The sequence below is a fragment of the Coregonus clupeaformis genome, chromosome 37, assembly GCF_020615455.1.
Source record: "Coregonus clupeaformis isolate EN_2021a chromosome 37, ASM2061545v1, whole genome shotgun sequence".
Classification (NCBI taxonomy): Eukaryota; Metazoa; Chordata; class Actinopteri; order Salmoniformes; family Salmonidae; genus Coregonus; species Coregonus clupeaformis.
The window spans coordinates 10,193,647-10,218,440 of record NC_059228.1 but is presented as its reverse complement, the minus strand read 5'-3'; the positions used below and the strand labels follow the sequence as shown (position 1 = coordinate 10,218,440).

Genomic DNA, 24,794 nt, shown 5'->3' with positions numbered 1-24,794 from the left:
GGAAGAGAGAGACTGCATAACTATCATAGGTCTATCGTCTTGCAGGACAGATTCAGATGAGTGGAGAGAAAGATGGAGGGACGATGAAGAGAAGGAGTGTGTGAAAGAGGGAGGGAGGGAGGGAGGGAGGGAGGGAGGGATGGGGACTCACAGCCCAGACGGGGGAGGTGAAGCCGAGGACAGCAGCCTGCATTCCCTCAGAGACAAAGGGAACGATGTTCTCCCCCAGACGAGTGTCTCTGTACAGAGCCCTCAGGATGTTGAGAGCATGAACCTAGAGACAAAAACAGGGACATCACTATACTGCACGCGCAATCATCCAAAGGCCTGGCTGGAAGACTACGCTAAACCTAAGTGAAAGAATACAGGGCTTTGTGCAACATGTAACTGCTACTATATATATATATATATATATATATATATATATATTAGGGCTGTTTTTCAGTGGATTAATCATGATTAATCACTATTTGCAATTACACCTGAATCCTAACAATTTTTTTTCTGAAATGCATACCAAAAGATAAATAACAGGACACAGATACATAATTTTCATATTATGTCTGTTTATTAACACAGCCAAATAATGGTGTTTTAAATCAAGCTGAAACATACTACACACCATAATATTTGTCTTTGGCTGTGGCTCTTGACGGTGGCTTATAGAATGAGTCTTGAGACGCCACTTGCAAAACATCAAGGAAACCTGAGTCTTCTACAATGCTAATGGGTCTACAATCCTTTGCAATCCATTTTGCTATTGTGTTGGTCAAATTATCTGAGGTTGATTTTGTTAATTGCCTGCAAACATTCAGCGTGGTCTGGCGCAAACCACTTGCTGAATCTGACGGCCCAGCAAACGCATGTTTGGCGTTGACATGGTACTTCAAGCTTGAACAGCTCCGGTGAAATTGAAACTCCTTCTTACAAATCTTGCAAATAACCTTGTACTTGTTAACTGTACCATCATCATTCTTTTTATATTTGAATCCGTCAATAGGCCCACTTTGCTCACCTTGCTCCATCTCGCCTCTAGCTCCCAACCACTTTCCTGACCTGAATAATTTGTCACACTGCGCATGCGTGAAATGCGTTAAAAAAATTGACGTAATTAACAGCAAACAACTAATTAACGTCGTTAACGCGCTATTTTTGACAGCCCTAATATATATATAAATATAAATATAAATAATGCAATATGACATTTAGCAGACGCTTTTATCCAAAGCGACTTAGACATTCGTGCATACATATCTTGCGTGGGTGGCCCCAGGGGGAATCGAACCCACAACCCTTGGGTTACAGTACAGGCACTTAGCCTATAGTTACTGTAAGGAGTCAGTGCTAGGCTCAGAAGCTCAAAGGGGTTAAAATGTCACCCAGGGAGGATTCCAAATTCGACAAGCTCAGGTAGAGCCAAATTCATTTCCAACCACTTCCCCCCTATTGTAACGTGTGATCCCTCCAGTAACTGTTGCCTCAGGTGACAAACTGTGTTCAGTAGTAGAGTTCAGTACCTGAGGGACAGTGGTCTGGTCAGTGCCTCTGTCAGGAGAGGGCATGGTCAGGGCGGTCAGCTCTCTCATGGTCATCTTCAGCAGGCTGCAGCTGGACGACTTGGGCTCGGATGACAACAGGGCCTGGACAGGAGACATGACCGATACAATGAGATCAGACAGGACACAGATGCTGCATCAGCCTGCATGCCAATAGTCTAGACTTTAAAAGCGTCCTTTACTTTATCTGCAGCACTAATCTGAAAGAACGGGATAATTGAATAGCGGGAAAAGAGACAAGGAAAATAAGTCACTTGGGCTGCGTTTACACAGGCAGCCCAATTCTGATCTTTTGTACCACTAATTGGTATTGACCAATAGATCAGCTCTTTTAAAATGGGCAAAAGATCAGAATTGGGCTGCCTGTATAAAACACAGCCTTATAGAATACAGAAAAATTGTAAGGACAGACACAGAGGGAGATGGAGAGATTGGACCACTGCCACTACACTGTCATTAAGTAACACAAGCCTTTGTACAAAACACCTCCGGCGTGGTGACGTCTTCAGCGTGCGCCGGCCGGCCGGTGTGCAGGGCTGGCTGGCTGTGGGTGCTGATGAGAGACAGCTGTGTGTTTGGCCTGGGGGCTGGGGGGTCTGGGATGGTTTCTGTGACGTCTGTCCCAGTTCAGACCGAGGCCAGCATGACCAGCAGCAACCGGCCAGCCTTTTCCGGATTTCACCGCAGGAACGGAATGCACAAGCCTGCCAAGGTGTACAGCTCAGCCTCCTCTATTTTCCCTCTCCTAATATCGCCCTCTTCTCTTGCTACCTCACAGTACCTACTCATCTTCATTCTCTCTCGCAGTCCACATCCTCCCTCCTCACGCTCTACCTCATTCTCTCCCTCCTCCCTCTCAACCACCGCTCTCTCCCTAAAGTTTCCCTCCCCTCTCTCTAATTTGTGATACTATTTAATAGACAGAGAGAAAGAGAAGGATGACTGCTTTAGAGGCATGCCAAGAATGTCCTTTCCCAACATAAACACACACCTGGATGTAGAATGGGATGCCTGCGCTGCGGCGCGTGGCACACAGTTTGGAGGAAGGGTCGCTGGACTTGACCTCCTGTAAGACCTCCGTGAGCCAGCGAGCAGGCAGCTGCTGCAGGGTCCGGCTTCCGCTCCTAAAACACACTCATAAGAGGCTCTTAATTAGCCATGGCTGAACGGTGAGCAGTGATGTCAAAAACATTTACAAACACACGCACTCACACAAATAATATTTGGAAAATATCCTGTGTATGGCATTAAGCTGTATAATACACACAAAGAAACATTGTTTCATTAAAATCCTAACACTGTCGACGTTGTTGTTGCTGTTGTTTACGCAACATTAGTCATGTAACTCCTCTCTCAGACACAACAAAGCGTATTAGTGTTCCAGGTAAGTTTAGCCTACCTAACATTAAGTCATATGGTGATAAATGTCACTATTTTGTTTGATAACAACAAATACAACAATAAAAAAACATTTCATGGACAGTTACTTTACATTAGAGGCAGGGCTCTAGACAATTTTTTTCCAGTGCCAAGTTAGACAACTGAGATGGTAGCCTATGATTCCAAAAGTAAGCTATTTCAGCCAACATATCCAGGAAATGCATGACTGATATTTTGATGCTCAACCTGTCAGAGAATTTGCCGACATCTTTGTGCATATTGGCCTATAGCAGGGGTCTCCAACCTTTTCTAGCATAAGAGCTACTTTTAAATTATGAAACATGCCGCGAGCTACTCATTAATTTTTTCCTAGCTTTCAAATAGGCACTCTTTGTATTTTCCAAAATACAGTTTCCTCGGTTGTATTTATCCTGGTTTTTGTTTTTCACTCAAAAAATTACAATGATTAACAGAGAAACAATTCAATTCAAATTTCTGAGCCCATGTCAATGCTTAAATTTGAGGGCAAAGAAGACAAACACATTTAGGTTTTTGGTGTAATACCCCTTTAATTTTGCAAGAGAACGATGTGCTGGTCTAGCGATGTTTTTTCTGCTGCATATGTCACAACAGAGTTTGCAAACAAAAGCCCACCCAACTGATACAAATAAGCATGATATAATTCTGCCAGGTACTTTGCAGTTAACATTTAATTGAGAAGGTTTTGGGGAAAGTCTGTCTACCCTGAACACATTTATCATTATCGCTAACAGGCTACACAAAGTGAATGATAGACAAACTCGTGCACCACACAGACATACAAGGGAAATATTGCTAGAAATTAATTGCCAGATATTGTGTTGCGTTTGACTTTTTAAGCCAATTGTGCTTAACTAGGGGTGCGATAATGTCAATGTGAATTTGATCGGATAGTAGGCGGCAGCTTGAGGTTTCTGATACTTGTGAGATTTGTTTATGACAGTTTGCGGTGGAACACGTGAAAAACACATGCACTTTCAGAATTGTTTTGCGAGCTACTCTTAGGTGGGCTACTGGTAGCTAGTGATCGGTCTGTTGAAGACCCCTGGCCTATAGCCTATATTATTCCCCACCTGAGGAAGTGGGAACTCGAAACACTTAGCTAGATTGCCAACTCTAAATTTCTTGTTGCTAGCCATGTATGCTAATTGATTAATCGATCAGTAAAATGTAGGCTAATGTCCTACAAAAACTTTCCAGCGCTTGGCCTATGCTACTTGATGTAGGCCTATTCACTGCAAATGGCGCACTCCACTCGGATCCGCGGACGCATCAAAACCATACTTTCTACAGCCTACTCCGGTTGTAAAGTGGTGCCAGGAACTCAATATTAAGAGGTATACATTATATACTCACAGAAAGCTGTGACTCTTTTCTATAACTAGAACAGTAGTTGCTTTAAAAACAGTCTTTTTAGCATTTTAAGCAACGGTCATATGCTTGTGCTTCTCAGAATGCATATCTCCCTCCTCCATGCGCACAGTGGGGAGAGGGAATGAATCAGCAGCCGACAGCGAAACAGGGACAGGCAGATACTTTCATAGCAGGAATCAACATAATGCATAGTCTATTACTGTTGACCAAATTATGGTTTTAGAACAATCTACAGGAACGTTGTGTAGCTAAATCATCCTTTAAAAACGGACCCCAGACCAGATCTCCTATCTGTTAGGGAAACTGATTTTGTGCCATAGAGCGAGGCACTGAAACTGAAAAGCTTTGGAGAACATCTTGCCCTTTCAATAGCGAAGCATATATGCTGAATAAATAAGTAATCTAAATGCCTGAGTGATTTGATGAGGGGAATGTTCTTGTAGGGTTGGTGTCGGAACTAGTGTGTGTGTGTATGTGTGTGTGTGTGTGTGTGTGTTGTGAGCCAGAGCGCTGGGGTGGAAACAGTCTGGATAGTATACACAGAGCTGGGTTATGGGGGTGTTGATTATGGGGTGCCTAACTACCCGCCTTTTGAAGTTGGGTTTTGTTTCTGGGGTGGTATGTTCTACTGGGCTCTGGGAGATGGCAGGGTGTGTGTGTGTATCAGTCTGTGTGTGGTGTGTGTGCTTTGTCCTCCGCCCATCCTCCACAGTGGATTGTTTGATCTGGCCAGCTTGGTCCACTGCCCCTCGTAAGACAGCAGCCCTTTTCAGAACAGGAGGGCACATTCCTCCCCAGCTGCCACCTGCACAATCTGTCTCTCTCACTCACCTGCACAGCATGTCGGTGAGGCGTACAAAGCCCACATAGGCCAGCTCAAAGGCCCCTCGGTGACGAGACTGGAGGAGTTGCTGACGGAAGTACAGGCCCACCCCCTCCACCTGAGATAGGAGGGAGGTATAGAGAGAGAGCGAGGTATAGAGAGAGAGCGAGGTATAGAGCGAGAGCGAGGTATAGAGAGAGAGCGAGGTATAGAGAGAGAGCGAGGTATAGAGAGAGAGCGAGGTATAGAGAGAGAGCGAGAGAGTAGAGGGGAAGAGAGGTATGAGAAGAGAGGGGGGTATGTCGTATGGGAACATAACACATTTGTTAATTCCTCTGGATGAGTTACAAGTGGTTAGGTAAACAAACATACAGAAGTTAGTCTTGATTGACAGATTTCAATATCATTAAAGCAGTTAACTGTCAGTAATTAGTTACAATATAAAATTACATGTGGTTATGTAATTAACTAAACCATCATAACATCAAAGTTTATCAACACAGCCCACATGTGTTCCTGTATTTAGTCAACATGTGGGGGTAAACCAGGTGAGGTAGAGCAGGGTGGAGCAGGCTGAGGCCTCCGTGCCCTGTCATTACACTGTGGCATCTCTACCACAGGCTGGACCCAGGCGCTGTGCCAGGCTGGGGTGGCACAGAGGGCACAGGGAGGGATGGGCGCAGCTAGGGCTGTGGCGGTCATGAAATTGTCAGCCGGTAACTGTCATGCAAATAACGGCCAGTCTCACGGTAATTTACCGTTAATTAGCATAAACACGTTTAGCACTTTCAGGGTGCACGCATAACCTACAAGCCACTGATGCAGACCTTTGGAACAACGACATTTAAAAAGAAGTCTAATAAAAACATTTAATATAGCCTACACCATCACAATAAATCCATTTAATATAGCCTACACCATCACAATAAATCCATTTAATATAGCCTACACCATCACAATAAATCCATTTAATATAGCCTACACCATCACAATAAATCCATTTAATATAGCCTACACCATCACAATAAATCCATTTAATATAGCCTACACCATCACAATAAATCCATTTAATATAGCCTACACCATCACAATAAATCCATTTAATATAGCCTACACCATCACAATAAATCAATGATTTATTTTAGGCAGATCTAAAGAAACATTATGATATGAAGAAAATGTAGCCTATTTCAGAAGAACAGAATAACATATTCTGAGTCATCCTTATGTTAGGCCCTGATCTGGCTATGCCATACAGCTGTGGGCTACACTAGTTCATTTAGAAGACAAGATTAGCTTATAATTCCCGTGGCATTATTTTATATTATTTTACAGTAAGAATACAACTGAACATAGCTGAATAAAATAGAAAGGTTATTTTTCCCAAGTTACTTGAGGGAGTGCACACATGCAGCTATTCTGTGTTGTGAGGTTAACAGTGAATTTGAAACAGGTCTCCTATATGATTAATTTAGAGTTATATTTGCAACTTTAGTTGTGATACAAACCTTAGAATGTATTATTAATCAAAACATATAGCCTAAGGCTGCATAATGCGAATCCAATTCTGATTTGAAAAAAGTTGCATGAAAGGCATGAGCTCTGCTCTGTTTCTTGCGCAGGCTGCACACACTTCATCAGTCTCTCATTCACAATTTGACAAGCACTTGATAATATTCTCACCCATCATAATATTCTTAATTTAATCTGGTCTTTACATATAGCCTACTAATATATCTGTTGAATTATTTTTTTATTTAGAATGGCCCACAAAAAAAACATGTCATCTTTAGCTTGCACTCAAATAGCGAATGGAGTAAGGGCTTCCCGCGGTTACGTTGTTCATATGCCAGGTAGGCTACACCAGTTGTAAAGCGGACTAATGTGCTTAATTTTAAGAATTGACCAATAAATATAGAAAACATGCTTTACTAGGCTCTGTAGGCTATGGGCTCTCCAACCCTGTTCCAGGGGTCCTAGGCCTATAGGCTTAGAGTTATTTGGCCACTTTAGTTTTGATACAAACCTAATCAAAACATATAGGCCCATGGGCTAGACCACATGATGTGTGCGTCTACGATTTGAAAAAGTCACACAAAAATGCATGCGCTGTTTCTTGCCTTACGCCTCGATCACACTTCCAGCGTCATTGCGCAAAATGGTACGCAGCATCTGGATATGTGTGCAACAAAAGTTTAACATTCACCTTCTGCTACCATTTCTGTCAAGCCGTCTACGCATACAATTTGATGCATACGTTCGATAAATCCAACGTATGCACCACACAGAACGCACTGCAACTGCCTCTGCAATGCAACGTTACGAGGCAAACACAGCGTTCCATTGGAAATGAATGAACTTCTGGTGTACCAAAACGCAATGACGTTGTTGGTGTGATCGAGGCGTTATGCAGCGTGCACACATGTTCTTGCCGTACGGTACATTTTACGTAGTCTTCTCAATCCACAACAAAAAGTATCACGCTACACATTAGCAACTTTTCGGTGGTTTACTACTGGTACCACACGGCAAAGCAAAGCACAAGTTTTAAAAATCTAACTAATGCGACCGCAAACTAACCAGGCAGGCAGATGAGTCGCAGCAGTGCGGATTGCCTCCCAATTAAATGAATGGACTTCTGCCGGAACGCATACAGTTTGACCCAACTGGTGGGCACAAGGATTTACGCTTTAAACACAAACACACCTACAGCGTCATCACGCAGCATCATCTGGATGTGTGTGCAACAAAAGTCCAGCATTCACCTTATGCTACCATTTCTGTCAAGCCATCTACGCATACAATTTGATGCATACGTTCAATAAATCGAACATATGCACCACACAAAATGCACTGCAGCTGCCTCTGCAACGCAATGCTGTGAGGCAAACGCAGCGTTCCATTGGAAATGAATGTACTTCTGGTGTACCAAAACGCAATGACGCTGCAGAGGTGTGATCGAGGCACACGCTGGGCATCATTAACAAGTGCTAATATTCTCACCCATCAGACTATTCTCAATGTAATCTCGTCTTTACATATACTAAATAATATGTGTGAAATTAGTTTTGATTTAGAATGGGCCATGATCATGCACCTGTCAGAACAGGGGCAGGGTGTAAAAAAGACATGTAATCTTTATGCACTTGAATAGCGAATGGAGAAGGCTTTTCCCACGGTTAATTTTCATGCCAGCCAGGTAAGCTACTCCGATTGTAAAGTGAAGCAATGTGGTTAATATTACGAAAGTTGAGAAATAAATATAGCAGGCCTAGCCTGTAGAAAGTGGATCGGATCCTCCTCTTTTTAATAGAGGCCATCAAAACTGTTTTCTTACGTAATTGCATAGCATAGCCTATAGAAATGTTGCGCAACATGGGCTTGGGCTTCTAGGAACACTTATTTCAATCCATGCATCAACCAGCCATGAGGAGCTGGCTCTCGCTGCAAAACAGGCGATCCTATTCCGCTCAGACTCTGAATGCCAGGGCTCTCATTAAGTGTTTGATTTGATTTTTGATTGCATTGATGTCAGAGCGATTAGAGGGACAAGAGCGCTGAGTACCAGGCCACTAGCGACTGACCGTTTGCAAGTTTGGTAGGCTACTAATGACCATCAGCAGCATCAGAACGCAGTTTTGGAGAAGCCTAGTTACCATGACTCAATGGTGACGTGGAATTTGACTGTGGTCATGACTCGTGACAGCCGGTGTGGCTGTAATATTGTCACCATAACAGCCTAGGGACAGCTGTGTGGGAATGAGAATGGGGTACTTCTAGAATTCCTCACACCCTCTTGAGTTTCATCACACAACCTGGTTGGACTTATCCCCTCTAAAGTCAGAGATTTGGACAGGCATCTTTCAGCACTGCCCCGAATAAGGACCTTGTCCTCTCTCCTTTTCACACATCTATAAAAATCAGACACATCCCAGGCCAACTTGTTTTTTCAAATGCATTTTAAATGCCATGTCTCAAATATAATACACTAAGTTTCACACATATTATACATCCTAGTTTAATTGAATGAATAGTATTAATTCTGCTCTGTGACTTTGTGTTGGCCATCTCACACTACAGCCCCTATGGACTTTCCCGGTTATGCACTGTCCCTGAATCTTGACCCTGACTTAAGTTGTCCTTCGATCAACATTGTATATGGTGTAACAGTTCACCAAACCCACGGTTCGGTACATATTGTGGTTTTGGGGTTACGGTTTGGTTACGGTACAGCGGAAAAATATTTTGTTTATTTGGAAAAATAAGACAAATTAAAAACCACTATTTGTGGCCCAAGTCCAATTTCTGTGGCATCATTCATAATGTTCCTGGCATTATCTGTTGTGACAGGGACTGTTATGACAATTTGGACCCGTTCCGAAATGGACCTGGGGCTATCCGAACCGGAAACATATGCACATATACATTTTTCAATATAGGAGACCAGTTCCGAACGGACCCGAGGACGACCAGTTCCATATAGACGTGGTCGGATCAGATTGAGGGAAGCAGCAGAAAAGTCCATTTGTAAGCTATTTTATTAACCATAGCTGATACAGCGCGAGGGAGAGCAGGCAGAGGGGCCTTGCGGTGTGTGTACTGTGAGCGAGTGAAACCGGAGTAGGGAGGGAAGAAGGGAGGGAGGCAGCATCCGAGCCGACTTGCGCTAGTAGACTAACTTCTAGCATGTCATAGATAGGTTATTTATCATCCAATATGATAATGTAGTACCTGTCTTGACTGCATCAAACCGAGAGAAGCTAGTTGGCTAAAATAGCTAGCTACGTTAACTAGCCAGCTAGCTAGGCTAATTGAGTCTGCATGCGCTTTCTTCGTCTCCTACAGTTACAAATAACAATACCTCTATTCAGATTATTAAATAGCAGTCTACCTGTTGGCTCTTGTTCACTGTAGCATATAGTTCTCATGTAATTTTTAATTCCATAATTTTAATTCCATCTTCCATTGATTAGATAATCTTCTAAATTGCTTTGCCACACATGGAGGCTCTATGACTGTAGTAGCACTTTGGCCAACAACAAGCTACACACGCCACTCTGCATAGGCTATTCTCGTTGAGCAGTGGAAAACATACTATTAACTTTTTATCCACAATCTCTGTCCATCGCAGTTGTAATCGACTGAGGGCAAAATGTTTCCAAACTGGAGATTTAAACGATGATGGAGGATCCTCCAATTCTGGTTTATCGATCCCACCACTCGCCCTACCACTTGCCATCTACAAAGTTCCCGGATGCGCCTCACAAAAGGATAGTTTGAAATCTGCCGGTTAAGATTATAATTTTGATTACAATGTTTGCATAGGCTGTAGTTGTTTTAACAGAATAGCCTACAATGTTTTTTTCAGCTCAGATTTACTCACGCAATGGCATACAACGCAGCGTAGGCATAGCCTATTGGCCTAGTGGTTTTATTTTAAAAAATATGTTTATGTATTAATTCGGGTTCACAGTGAGAACCGAACAGAGGTCCCCGTACCGAACGATTCAGTAAGAATACGTGTACCGTTACAGCCAATGTCATTACAGCCAATGTCAATGTTGATTGCCCTGCTCTCTTCTTAGCCTGTTGCATAATCCCCCCGGGGCTCCAGTCAATGGCCTCAGATCAGCAACAACAGCAGCCGTAGTGCACCAGCAGCAGTTTTCCCTCCTTATACCCGCCGCCAGTCCAGGCCCCAAGGCCCGGCAGCCAGCCCAGTCGTCAGGAGGAAAAGCTGCTATTTGGGTCACTGACACAGCCCTGTGTAATTAGGACGTTGGGAAACAAGGAAGCTTTTCTGGGAAATGGGCACGTTGCAAGCAGGAAGTGACCCATCTAAATTAAGTTCCCCCACCAACCAGGAACCCGAGTGGAACTTTAACGATTACACAAACGCCTTCCACCTTAAATAGCTGCCCCCCTCTCGTCCACAGCGAGGGCCCAGCTCAGCACCACACGGCGGTTTGGTCACTGCCCTCCCTGAGTGGCTTTCACTAGGGTTTTACTGCAGTGAGGTCAGCTCTGTCCTCAGGCTGCACTCTAGACTCAGGGTTGTGAATGAGTAGGTCTGACGGGACACTCATTGGGTTGGTACTGCAGTGGTTACGTTGGTAATGCACTGCTAAACAATAGGGTGTAGTTGGGTAGGATCACAGCTTGGGGCAATGGGGTCAGATGGGTTGATGGCGCATCAATGTGTTGGGTTTGTCATTCCTGGGTTGGGTAAAAAAAAAAACATTTCAATGAATGCGCATGATGGAGTATATGCAATGCTTTACACCAATGTTTTAGTGTGGATAATATCCCACCAACTCTGTCCACAACACTTCCAGGAAAGCAATGATCCATACTCCCACCCATCCCCCTTACCCTTGTTCCTGTTTCTTATAAAAATGGTGTTTTGGAAACATGAGCCACACAATAACAGATGCTAAAAGAGAGAGACAGAGAGCAAGAGTGAAAGAGGGGAAGTGTCACAGTCCATAGAGGCCACACTGATGGCTGTGTCTCCACTGAAGACCAAACTGTCCATCTATTCCAGGCCAGGCCAAACAAACACTACAGCTGTGAAACCATGGAGGACCTCGGATTCACAACAGCACCAAGCACACACAAAGACAAGCAGTTACATCACCACCAGGGTCCCATTCCACTCCCCTGTCTCACAGACACAGAACACACATCTCTACAGACTACAGGGGCCTCCCAAGATGGAGGAGACGTATCCCAGAATGCCCCCCAGGGTGGAAACGCTCCTCCTGGCTCTGTTGACTGTCTCTGTCTACCATCTGAAGCCCATGCAGTGCCATGAATATGAAGGATTAAACACCATCGGCAAGCCGCCATGACCAATGTTTGAGTTGCTATGGCACCGACCAGGAACGGAAACATCTGCCACGTCGCCATGGCAACCAGAATGCAAAACAGTGCGCTGGCGTAGGCCAGGGGAGGTTGACGGCACGTGTGTTGGAAAGATGTATTGTGTCAAACACACACAAACACACAGTAGTATTTGACTGAGCGTGCCAATCTCTGTGGCAGGTTAGACAGGGTTTCTGTCTGTGCAGACAAGACCAGACCCACTCTACAAACACAGAAAACTGGACTGAACTAGGCGATAGGTCCTAAAAATCTATTTTTTCAAACGTATTGGCAATATTCGCTCTCGCTCTCTCTCTCGGCTGTCCTCGACTAAAACAAAAAGAGTCGTCCTGTTCTTGACAGCACGTGCCTGTGTGTCTGGCGCACGTTGTCTCGCTCTCCTCACTACGGCAGCCAAAAGGCACCACAGCAAGTGTTTATTGTGCTGTCCGTGCTGAAGCTGCAACAACATTTCAGCCATTTAGTTTCTTACTTGTTTCAGACTGAAAAGTTCTGTTAACAAAATCCATAATTTGTTTAGGAAAAACATTCCCTATTCCCTCAAGCGATGCTCTCTTTATGTGAAAAACAGTTTATTTATTGTTTTGGCTAATTATTCAAAGCTGTTATTTAATTTTAAAACTAAAATGCTTGATTGCATTTCAAAGCATGAATTTCTACTATGAAGTGTGATGGAATGAACGAATGAATGATTGATTGATATTTATTGCAATAGGCCTTAGTAAGTTGCGGTATCAAGACTTAACAGGACGCGCTCTTAGGCCTACAGCTCGATGGCGGTTATACAAGGCTACTATACAAAGCCTACTAATGATAACAACATTACTTACTATTATAATGATGATCATAATAATAAGAAGGAGGAGATCTAGAAAAAGGAGGGTATAGGAGCGAGACCTGCGTGCATATTATGTGTGACAAACAGGTGATTAGATTACATTATTATTTTTCTGTCTGTAATAAAGCCCTTTTGTGTGGAAAGACGCATTCATAGATTAGGGCGTAATGGATTTATTTCAATTGACTGATTTCCTTATATGAACTGTAACTCAGTAAAATCTTTGAAATTGTTGCATGTTGCGTTTATATTTTTGTTCAAAATATACAGTACCAGTCAAAAGTTTGGACACCTACTCATTCAAGGGTTTTTCTTTATTTTTACTATTTTCTACATTGTAGAATAATAGTGAAGACATCAAAACTATGAAGTAACACATATGGAATCATGTAGTACCCAAAAAAGTGTTAAACAAATCAAAATATATTTTATATTTGAGATTCTTCTAAGTTGCCACGCCTTTGCCTTGACAGCTTTGCACACTTGGTATTATCTCAACCAGCTTCATGAGGTAGTCACCTGGAATGCATTTCAATTAACAGGTGTGCCTTGTTAAAAGTTAATTTGTGGAATTTCTTTCCTTCTTAATGTGTTTGAGACAATCAGTTGTATTGTGACAAGGTAGGGGTGGTATACAGAAGATAGCCCTATTTGGTAAAAGACCAAGTCCATATTATGGCAAGAACAGCTCAAATAAGCAAAGAGAAACGACAGTCCACATCATTACTTTAAGACATGAAGGTCAGTCAATACGGAACATTTCAAGAACTTTGAAAGTTTCTTCAAGTGCAGTCGCAAAAACCATCAAGCGTTATGATGAAACTGGCTCTCATGAGGACGGCCACAGGAAAGGAAGACCCAGAGTTACCTCTGCTACAGAGGATAAGTTCATTAGAGTTACCAGCCTCAGAAATTACAGCCAAAATAAATGCTTCACAGAGTTCAAGTCAAAGACACATCTCAACATCAACTGTTCAGACGAGAATGTGTGAATCAGGCCTTCATGGTTGAATTGCTGCAAAGAAACCACTACTAAAGGACACCAATAAGAAGAAGAGACTTGCTTGGGCCAAGAAACACGAGCAATGGACATTCGACCGGTGGAAATCTGTCCTTTGGTCTGATGAGTCCAAATCTGAGATTTTTTGTTCCAACCGCCGCGTCTTTGTAAGACGCAGAGTAGGTGAATGGATGATCTCCGCATGTGTAGTTCCTACCGTGAAGCATGGAGGTGGTGGTGTGATTGTGCTTTGCTGGTGACACTGTCCCATCTGGTTTGCACTTACTGGGACTATAATTTGCTTTTCAACAGGACAATGACCCAACACACCTCCAGGCTGTTTAAGGGCTATTTGACCAAGAAGGAGAGTGATGGAGTGCTGCATCAGATGACCTGGCCTCCACAATCACCCAACCTCAACCCAATTGAGATGGTTTGGGATGAGTTGGACCGCAGAGTGAAGGAAAAGCAGCCAACAAGTGCTCAGCATATGTGGGAACTCCTTCAAGACTATTGGAATAGCATTCCAGGTGAAGCTGGTTGAGAGAATGCCAAGAGTGTGCAAAGCTGTCATCAAGGCAAAGGGTGGCTACTTTGAAGAATCTAAAATCTAAAATATATGAACACTTTTTTGGTTACTACAGGATTCCATATGTGTTATTTCATAGTTTTGATGTCTTCACTATTATTCTACAATGTAGAAAAAAGCACAAATAAAGAAAAATCCTGTAATGAGTAGGTGTGTCCAAACTTTTGACTGGTACTGTATATTTAAGCATTAAGGCCCGAGGGGATGTGGTATATGGCCAATATACCACGACTATGGGCTGTTCTTATGCACGACGCAACATGGAGTGCCTGGATACAGCCCTTAGCCGTGGTATATTGGCAATATACCACAAACCCGAGGTGCCTTTTTGCTATTATAAACTGGTTACCAACGTAATTAGAGCATTAAAAATAAAATGTTTTGTCATACCCGTGGTATACGGTCTGATATACCACGGTTGTCAACCAATCAGCATTCAGGGCTCGAACCAACCAGTTATGTATGTATGTATGTATGTATGTATGTATGTATGTATGTATGTATGTATGTATGTATGTATGTATGTGTGTATGTGTGTGTGTGTATGTATGTATATATATATATATAAATACACACAAATAAAGTATGTGGCAACTAGTGGAAACCCAGCTAATCTTTATTTTTGAAGTTTAACCAACTTGGATATATTTGCTAGCTAACAAGGCAGAACAGGTGAATTGTTATGAACACACCTTTCTGTCCATCTCCAACTGTTTGAACAGCATGCTAGCCTGTCCACTTCAGATGTTAAAATCAAGTGGCCTACCTTATTTCTCCGAACGTGAAGGAGTTGCCAATTCCTTACATAAATGTGTTTTATGCTTATTGCACATTTATAAAACACATACTAGACAGCTAGTATAACAGTATTTGGCTAAAACGCTGCTAGTGGTACATGGTACCGCAATGCTGCGTGCGACAAACTTGAGCATTAATTTTCCACAATCAATGTTCATTGATACTCCTGTTTTAGTAGTGTCTGCTCTGCGCGCTATTTGAGTAGTTGAGACATAAAAATGGTATCGTTAGAAAGGTTAACCTCTCCTCTATTACAGTAAAATAATGCCTCAATGAGTTTCAGGGTCCATATGACCGATTCTGTTGGACCAAGCCTCAAATGCAATTAGCGAGTAGTAGGAAGAAGTGTTCTCTCAACTTTGTTGGTGTAAGTGGCAGGGGGACGGGCTTGGCGTGTGTGTAAACCGAGAGGAAGAAGCGAAGCGAGAAGTTTCACTCTCCCTAAAATCAGTCCAAAATAAGCCCAATGTGTTTCTATGGGCTTATTTTGGACCTAAGCTTGTCGCCTGCATTCCCGCCTTTGGGACAATGACTCCCATTGTTAGAGCGGAGACATGAGCATCTCCTCATTTTATTCAGATCTCTGGTGTAAATAGGAAGGTGCACACAGCACAGAAGGAGCGAAGGAGACGAGACCAAAAAGACAACATGAGATCAAGCGGACATAAACGCTATAGCCTATTTGACAGTGCTGGCCTGGGGTAAGGGAGTGAGGTAGGGGGTGTCTGAGCACTGAGCAGGCTGTCTGTTCGTGTTTGCTATGTGGCCAGAGAGAACAGGGGGTTGAGGGGGTTTTAGTGTTTACCTATTCAGGAGAGGGTCGGGTGGTAGTGGAAGTGATTTGGAAAGAATGCGAGGAAAGTTGGGAACTGAGGCAATCGTGGCCGTTAAACAGCTGGTAGTCCTAAAATGAAAGCGATCTGCTAACGAGGGCGGATGCTAATTTAAGATTTTCACTACAGTAGACACACAGTAAACATGCCATCCCTTAACACCACCTCCAGGCCCACATCCATGCTGGGAGCACCGGAGCGTATTGGCATGTGTGTGTGTCTGGATATAAACAACAACATACAGTTAACTAGGAGTGAGTTTTACTGGTATTTTGTTCAAGCATGTATTCAGTGAGTGCGAGGCTGTCTTTACATATAAGGGTAAAAGAGATGGCATTGAGTTCATGTTTAAGAGTGTGTGTGTGTGTGTGTGTGTGTGTGTGTGTGTGTGTGTGTGTGTGTGTGTGTGTGTGTGTGTGTGTGTGTGTGTGTGTGTGTACACTATCAGTCAAAAGTTTGGACACACCTACTCATTCAAGGGCTTTTCTTTATTTTTACCATGTAGAATAATAGTGAAGACATCAAAACTATGAAATAACACATATGGAATCATGTAGTAACCAAAAAAGTGTTAAACAAATCAAAATATATTTTATATTTGAGATTCTTCAAATAGCTACCCTTTGCCTGATGACAGCTTTTCACACTCTTGGCATTCTCTCAACCAGCTTCATGAGGTTGTCACCTGGAATGCATTTCAATTAACAGGTGTGCCTTGTTAAAAGTTAATTTGTGGAATTTCTTTCCTTCTTAATGCGTTTGAGCCAATCAGTTGTGTTGTGACAAGGTAGGGGGGTATACAGAAGATAGCCCTATTTGGGCTCAAATAAGCAAAGAGAAACAGCCCATCATTACTTTAAGACATGAAGGTCAGTCAACACTGAACATTTCAAGAACTTTGAAAGTTTCTTCAAGTGCAGTCGCAAAAACCATCAACATCCACTGTTCAGAGGGGACTGCGTGAATCAGGCCTTCATGGTCTATTTACTGCAAAGAAACCACTACTAAAGGACACCAATAAGAAGAAGAGATCTGTTTGGGCCAAGAAACACGAGCAATGGACATTAGACTGGTGGAAATTTGTCCTTTGGTCTGGAGTCCAAATTTGAGATTTCTGGTTCAATCCGCCGTGTGGGTGAACGGATGATCTCCGCATGTGTAGTTCCCACCGTAAAGCATGGAGGAGGAGGTGTTATGGTTTGGGGGTGCTTTGCTGGTGACACTGTCTGTGATTTATTTAGAATTCAAAGCACACTTAACCAGCACGGCTACCACAGCATTCTGCAGCGATACGCCATCCCATCTGGTTTGGGCTTAGTGGGACAATCATTTGTTTTTCAACAGGACAATGACCCAACACACCTCCAGGCTGTGTAAGGGCTATTTTACCAAGAAGGAGAGTGATGGAGTACTGCATCAGATGACCTGGCCTCCACAATCCCACGACCTCAACCCAATTGAGATGGTTTGGGATGAGTCGGACCGCAGAGTGAGGGAAAAGCAGCCAACAAGTGCTCAGCATATGTGGGAACTCCTTCAAGACTGTTGGAAAAGCATTCCAGGTGAAGCTGGTTGAGAGAATGCCAAGAGTGTGCAAAGCTGTCATCAAGGCAAAGGGTGGCTATTTGATTTTTTAAACACTTTTTTGTTTACTACATGATTCCATATGTGTTATTTCATAGTTTTGATGTCTTCACTATTATTCTACAATGTAAAAAATAGTAAAAATAAAGAAAAAGCCTTGAATGAGTAGGTGTCCAAACCTTTGACTGGTACTGTATGTGTGTCTCACCTGCTCCTCGGTGATGAGCCAATGGTCAGAGTGTGTGTTGGGGGTCTGTAGGGGGAGGCTCTGACACACTTGTCCCAGCACCATGGACACCTCCTTCATACTCCTCCAGCAGCACACCAATACCATCTGAGCTGTCACCCTGTAGCCCTCACCACTACCACCTACAACACACGCAGACGCATACTGAAAATTCACTACCCAACCAAAATCCTTCTAGAATGGGTCATGCCAAACAAATTGTATTTTCACTGTGTGCTTTGTATCCACTCTAGTAGTACATAACACCTGTCCCAGCGGGTGAGGGGTGGTGAAACACTGAGATGGCTGTAGTACTGGCTATGTCCTGATGGGGTCAGTGTTTCACCACTCATCTGCTGTGTCTGAGGAGTCTGATAGAACACACATTTTGATATGATATATCCTAGTTCAGTGAGTGAGGGGAAATGTGTATTGCTGACCTGTGCTCTCATGCTGTGGTCTGTCTGTGGGGGCTGCAGGTCCGTTCTCCTGTCCAGACTGCTGTGTGTCCAGCTCTCTGGCGCTGGTGAAGAAGTCGTTGGTGTCGCGAGGCTGGATCTCCTGCAGGATCCTCTGCAGACCAGCGGACGTTTCTGAGAAGAGGCACACACACACACACTTTTTACACTTCTTTAACACACACTACCAGCCTTATGTAGGGCCATGACACACACACACTTTTTAAGATACACTTCTTTAAAAACACACCATCTGCCTTGTGTAGGGCCAGGTGTTTTTCCTTACCAAGAAAAACTCTGGGCACTAGTTATGAGGCATCCTCACTCGCTAATCTAGACCAGAGGTGCTGACCTGAGTCGGTATCCATAGGGATGAGACCTTCGGGGGAGGAGCTCTGGACGACAGGTGACACTACGTCAGACATCCTATAGGACACCGTGATGAGCTCTGACACCACACTCCTCCACTGGCCTGTCAGAGTCAGACACCTGGACACACAGGATAAACAATATACACAGACTGGCTAAGACAAAAGTGGACGTGAGTGTGTGTGTGCGCGCGCGTGTTTGTGTGTGTGTGTGTGTGTGTCCTCACCCAGTGTTGAGCTGCTGTAAGGCAGCAGTGATACAGTGGGCTCGGCCGTAGAGAGGGTAGGAGGCTGCCGCCAGCAGGAGAGACGACTCTGCCTTCACCACCTCAGCCTTCAGACACAGCAACAAGAACTGCACCACTGAAACAAACACACACACACACAAACTAAATATGACACACAATCACACCACACATAGCAGTATAGCATGGTGATGTCAATTACTGCAAGCACTGAGCAGTATCTGTGAACTGAGGAAAATGACAGCCGGTGTAGTTCGCTTTTGGCGTAAAAATAACTTCAATGCAACCCCATACAATGTAAAGTGCTTTGAGTTTAAGAAAATAACTAGAGTCTATTACCTGCCAGAGTGTTGATCTCCATGGTGAGGGCCTCAAAAGCCTGGGGCTGGGTTAGAGCAGGAGGCTGGAAGGAGAGGCCCTGCTCCTGGGCACAGAGCAACAGGGCTTGGGGCAGGGCAGGCTGGTGAAGGAACATGTTGAAGAGGTGGGCCGCCGTGACACTGTCAAAAGGCTTGGTGCTGGTGCTTAGGTCCAGAGCTGCCTGGAGCAGAGCCTGCATCCTGCCTGGCTCCTACGGGAGGGATAGGGATGGATGGAGTGTAATGGATAAAGCAGCCATCATTACGCCACAACCTCAATCTGACACACACATTCAAGCTCTCCAGTCTACCAACTCTTCGATTAAACCAGGATCTCTAAGTTTCAAGATTCTGGGCACATGTTGTAGCAATTAGGCCATGCTGGCACAATCCAGGCTTGAGCTTAGTTACAGGTTCATGTCCCACTACCAAGTTCAAATAAAATACAATTTTATTTGCCACATGCGCCGAATACAACAGGTGTAGACCTTACAGTGAAATACTTACTTACAAGCCCTTAACCAACAATGCAGTTTTAAGAAAATAAAAAAAAGTGTTAAGTAAAAAAAATAGATAAGTAAAAAATAAAAATAGCAAATAATTAAAGAGCAGCAGTAAAATAAAATAACAGTAGGGAGGCTATGTACAGGGGGTACCGGTACAGAGTCAATATGCGGGGGCACCAGTTAGTCGAGGTAATTTAGGTAATATGTACATGTGGGTAGAGTTAGTGTCCTCTGTAGCTCAATTGGTAGAGCATGGCGCTTGTAACGCCAGGGTAGTGGGTTCGATCCCCGGGACCACCCATACGTAAAAATTTATGCACACATGACTGTAAGTCGCTTTGGATAAAAGCGTCTGCTAAATGGCATATTATATTAGCAGCAGCGTAAAAGAGGGGGTGGGGTGGGGTGGGGGGGACAATGCAAATAGTCCGGGTAGCCATTTGATTAGCTGTTCAGGAGTCTTATGGCTTGGGGGTAGAAGCTGTTGAGAAGTCTTTTGGACCTAGACTTGGCACTCCGGTACTGCTTGCCGTGCGGTAGCAGAAAAAACAGTCTATGACTAGGGTGGCTGGAATCTTTGACAATTTTGAGGGCCTTCCTCTGACACCGCCTGGTATAGAGGTCCTGGATGGCAGGAAGCTTGGCCCCAGTGATGTACTGGGCCGTACGCACTACCCTCTGTAGTGCCTTGCGGTCAGAGGCCGAGCAGTTGCCATACCAGGCGGTGATGCAACCAGTCAGGATGCTCTCGATGGTGCAGCTGTATATCTTTTTGAGGATCTGAGGACCCATGCCAAATCTTTTCAGTCATCTGAGAGGGAATAGGCTTTGTCGTGCCCTCTTCACGACTGTCTTGGTGTGTTTGGACCATGATAGTTTGTTGGTGATATGGACACCAAGGAACTTGAAGCTCTCAACCTGTTCCACTACAGCCGCGTCGATGAGAATGGGGGCGTGCTCAGTCCTCTTTTTCTCCCCCTGTAGTCCACAATCAACTCCTTTGTCTTGATCACGTTGAGGGAGAGGTTGTTATCCTAGCACCACACAGCCAGGTCTCTGACCTCCTCCCTATAGACTGTCTCATCGTTGTCGGTGATCAGGCCTACCACTGTTGTGTCGTTGGCAAACTTAATGATGTTCACTGCAATATGAAGGTGTATATGTTGTGTGTTCCTAAAGTAAGTGAGATATACCATAGAGTACATGACTATGTATGTAGTGTGACCAAGGGCAGGTCTATGGAACCATCAAAGCTTGTCTCACTAACCTGCAGCCCCACAGCAGATGGAGGGAGTTGCCGTAGCAACGTAGAGGCCAGCTGCTTGACCTCCAGGAAGTTGCTGGCGACGCAGTAGAGGACATTCTGTGCATGTGCAGGAGTCACCACCTCTCCCAGAGCAAACACATCATCAGGCCCTGAGAGAGAGGAGAGAGAGCGAGAATGTGTATGATTACAGTTGATAAGAATGATAATGATGGAGTGGTAATTGATGATGAAAATGATGTAAAGTAAGTGTGTGTGCGTGTGTGTACAGTACCAGTGTTGAAGGTGAAGAGTTGGGCCAGCTGGCACAGCAGGTGGAGGGCTGTCAGACAGGTGGAGAAGGAGGCCCCGGGGAGAAGCACCATGAACAGGCTCTCACACAGCCAGCACAGGAACTCCTGATCACACATTCACACACAGACATTTGCACACACGTTGGATACAGAGCAGTTTTGTAAAAACTCTACCTCCCATCTCCCCAAACATTCCCATTCTCCTCAGTGTCTTCCCCACTTAGGATACATGGTACAGATCTTTGAGCCCTATATAATTCAGTCCATTATCATAGTGTACCTTGTATGTGTCCAGGGTGTGTTGGTCTCTGTCCTTCTGTCCCTGGTCTCTCTCCTGGACCAGCCTCCTCTGCAATGACTGACCACTATCCTTCACTCTGCACAGGAGCTAAACACACACACAAATCAATAGATATCTACTTGTCAGTCTGCTCCTTGACTAAAAATAACTTTGAATGGGCAATTCATTGAAAGTGCTTTAGTCCATGAGCATACTTAATCTCAATCTGGGTCTCTGCAAAGCCCATTAATTTATAAAACAATACTGGATTAAAAAAGCAGTGTGTGTCTGACCTTTTTGAGCAGGCTGATGGTCAGCTGCCTGACTCCTGGTGATTGGCTGCTCAGACTGGAGGGCAGGAAGTGATGAAGCAGCTCCATTTCCTGCGAGGTCAGAACCTCTGTGCTACGATGACTCTCGCACAATAACCCAAGCGCGTCCATTCGCACCTGAGAAGACAAAGAATGTCGTCATTAGCACACACACACCCCCACAGTATATACGAACTGAAGGAACTGGAATGGTGTTGGAGGTAAGCTGGAGGTAAGCAGGAGGTAAGCTTCTCATATGGTGTTGAGTAAAGCTTAACCATGTATTAGATCGTAGGTAGGTAGTTAGCTGTAGTTAGGTATTGTATTTATTATAGGTTAGTATTGTTGTTATTGTAGGTTTCCGTAGGTAATTGTAGGTTAGTATCGAAGCACGAGGCTAGCTAGCTAGCGGGTAGCTACTGGTATCGATTAGCAACGCTGGAGAGCTGTTTCCAATGTTAATGTAGTCCTAGCCAACGTTTAATTTTTGCTGCGTTATGCGTTATGAAAGGAACTAGACACGGACTTGAATTATCTGTTTAGTGTGCTAACACACTCTTGGCAGTTTGTTGTAACCAAGTATTGATGCTAAATTGTGTGTTAATGGATGCTAGCTTGCAAGTTAGCTACGGCGTCATAGCTAGGCATCGTGGGTTGTTGTGGGTAGTTACTGTGTCTTGGCAGTGCCGGCTGTAGCACGGCGAGCTACCTAGCCGTTTTTTTCGAACAGAGTCAGAGTCAACACAATAGCCATTGTGTGCCGGGTGTAGCACGAAGCTAGCTAGCTAGCCGTTCTTCAAACAAAGTCAACACAGTGGCCATTGCTAGCTACCCAACACGACCAGCTAACTGTACGGTAGTAGCTAAATACAATATACTTGTCCTAGCTAGCCAACGTCTAATCATTGCTGCGTCATGAAAGGAACTTGACACAGACACGAATGATCTGTTTAGTGTGTTATCACACTATTGGTGGTTTGTTGTGACCAAGTGTTGGTGCTATACGGTGTGTTATTGTTATTGGATGCTAGCTTGCTAGTTAGCTATGGTGTCATAGTTGAATAAAGTGGGTTGAGTCTATTCCTTTAAACATTGAACCGCTGTGGTTCACAACAATTCTGATTTCTAAAGGTGGAAGTTGGGAGAGTTTTTGTTCGGGTGGTTCAGTGAAACAATTTTAGTTTCTGAGGTAGAAGTTTTTGGTGAGGGAGGCCCTGCTCTCTCTGCTCCCAGATGCTTAGCTCATTTCATTCCGATCTCCTCTGCATTTTTGTAGCCATTTGCTACAGCCTGTCAACTATGCCTCTGCCTATCCCTGTTCTCTCCTCTCTGCACAGGCTACACAAACGCACCACACCGCGTGGCTGCTGCCTCTCTAACCTGGTGGTCCCTGCACGCACCACCCACGTGGAGTTCCAGGTCGCAGGCAGCCTCTGGAACTGCCGTTCTGCTGCCAACAAAGCTGACTTCATCCCAGCCTATGCCAACCTCCAGTCCCTCGACTTCCTGGCGCTGACGGAAACATGGATCACCACTGAAAACACTGCTACTCCTACTGCTCTCTCCTCGTCTGACCATGTGTTCTCGCATACCCCGAGAGCATCTGGTCAGAGGGGTGGTGGTACAGGAATCCTCATCTCTCCCAAGTGGACATTCTCAATTTTTCCCCTAACCCATCTGTCTATCTCCTCATTTGAATTCCATGCTGTCACAGTCACTAGCCCATTTAAGCTTAATATCCTTGTCATCTATCGCCCTCCAGGTTCCCTTGGAGAGTTCATCAATGAGCTTGACGCCTTGATAAGTTCCTTCCCTGAGGATGGCTCACCCCTCACAGTTTTGGGGGGATTTCAACCTCCCTATGTCCACATTTGACTCATTTCTCTCTGCCTCCTTCTTTCCACTCCTCTCCTCTTTTGACCTCACCCTCTCACCGTCCCCCTACTCACAAGGCAGGCAATACGCTTGACCTCATCTTCACTAGATGCTGCTCCTCTACTAATCTCACTGCAACTCCCCTCCATGTCTCCGACCACTACTTTGTTTCCTTTTCTCTCTCGCTCTCCTCCCACACTACTCACTCTGCCCCTACACAGATGGTAATGCGCCGCCGCAACCTTCGCTCTCTCTCTCCCACTACTCTCTCCTCTTCCATCCTATCATCTCTTCCCTCTGCTCAATCCTTCTCCCTCCAATCTCCTGATTCTGCCTCCTCAACCCTCCTCTCCTCCCCTTTCTGCATCCTTTGACTCTCTGTGTCCCCTATCCTCCCGGCCGGCTCGGTCCTCCCCTCCAGCTCCGTGGCTTGATGACTCATTGCGAGCTCACAGAACAGAGCTCCGGGCAGCGGAGCGGAAATGGAAGAAAACTAAACTCCCTGCCGACCTGGCATCTTTTCACTCCCTCCTCTACATTTTCTTCATCTGTTTCTGCTGCTAAGGCCACTTTCTACCACTCTAAATTCCAAGCATCTGCCTCTAACCCTAGGAAGCTCTTTGCCACATTCTCCTCCCTGCTGAATCCTCCTCCCCCCCCCCCTCCTCCCTCTCTGTGGATGACGTCGTCAACCACTTTGAAAAGAAGGTTGACGACATCCGATCCTCGTTTGTTAAGTCTAATGACACTGCTGGTCCTGCTCACACTGCCCTACCCTATGCTTTGACTTCTTTCTCCCCTCTCTCTCCAGATAAAATCCTGCGACTTGTGACTGCAGGCCGCCCAACAACCTGCCCGCTTGACCCCATCCCCTCCTCCCTTCTCCAGACCATCTCCGGTGACCTTCTCC

At 44.6% G+C, this 24,794-nt stretch overlaps 1 protein-coding gene across 2 annotated transcripts in view; it reads right to left on the bottom strand.

The window, feature by feature from the left end:
* thada (THADA armadillo repeat containing) overlaps positions 1 to 24,794 on the bottom strand; it is a 114,279-nt gene that overhangs the window by 66,995 nt on the left and 22,490 nt on the right. For both annotated transcript variants that reach the window (XM_045211535.1, XM_041866187.2), the window contains exons 13-25: positions 21,992 to 22,147; positions 21,699 to 21,806; positions 21,400 to 21,523; positions 21,129 to 21,277; positions 19,336 to 19,567; positions 18,979 to 19,114; positions 18,736 to 18,872; positions 18,366 to 18,518; positions 17,908 to 18,068; positions 5,181 to 5,290; positions 2,548 to 2,680; positions 1,518 to 1,640; positions 152 to 274 (exon numbers count right to left, since the gene is read on the bottom strand). In XM_045211535.1, coding sequence (XP_045067470.1) covers positions 152 to 274; positions 1,518 to 1,640; positions 2,548 to 2,680; positions 5,181 to 5,290; positions 17,908 to 18,068; positions 18,366 to 18,518; positions 18,736 to 18,872; positions 18,979 to 19,114; positions 19,336 to 19,567; positions 21,129 to 21,277; positions 21,400 to 21,523; positions 21,699 to 21,806; positions 21,992 to 22,147 — 1,845 coding nt within the window. The remainder of the gene's footprint in view (positions 1 to 151; positions 275 to 1,517; positions 1,641 to 2,547; positions 2,681 to 5,180; positions 5,291 to 17,907; positions 18,069 to 18,365; positions 18,519 to 18,735; positions 18,873 to 18,978; positions 19,115 to 19,335; positions 19,568 to 21,128; positions 21,278 to 21,399; positions 21,524 to 21,698; positions 21,807 to 21,991; positions 22,148 to 24,794) is intronic.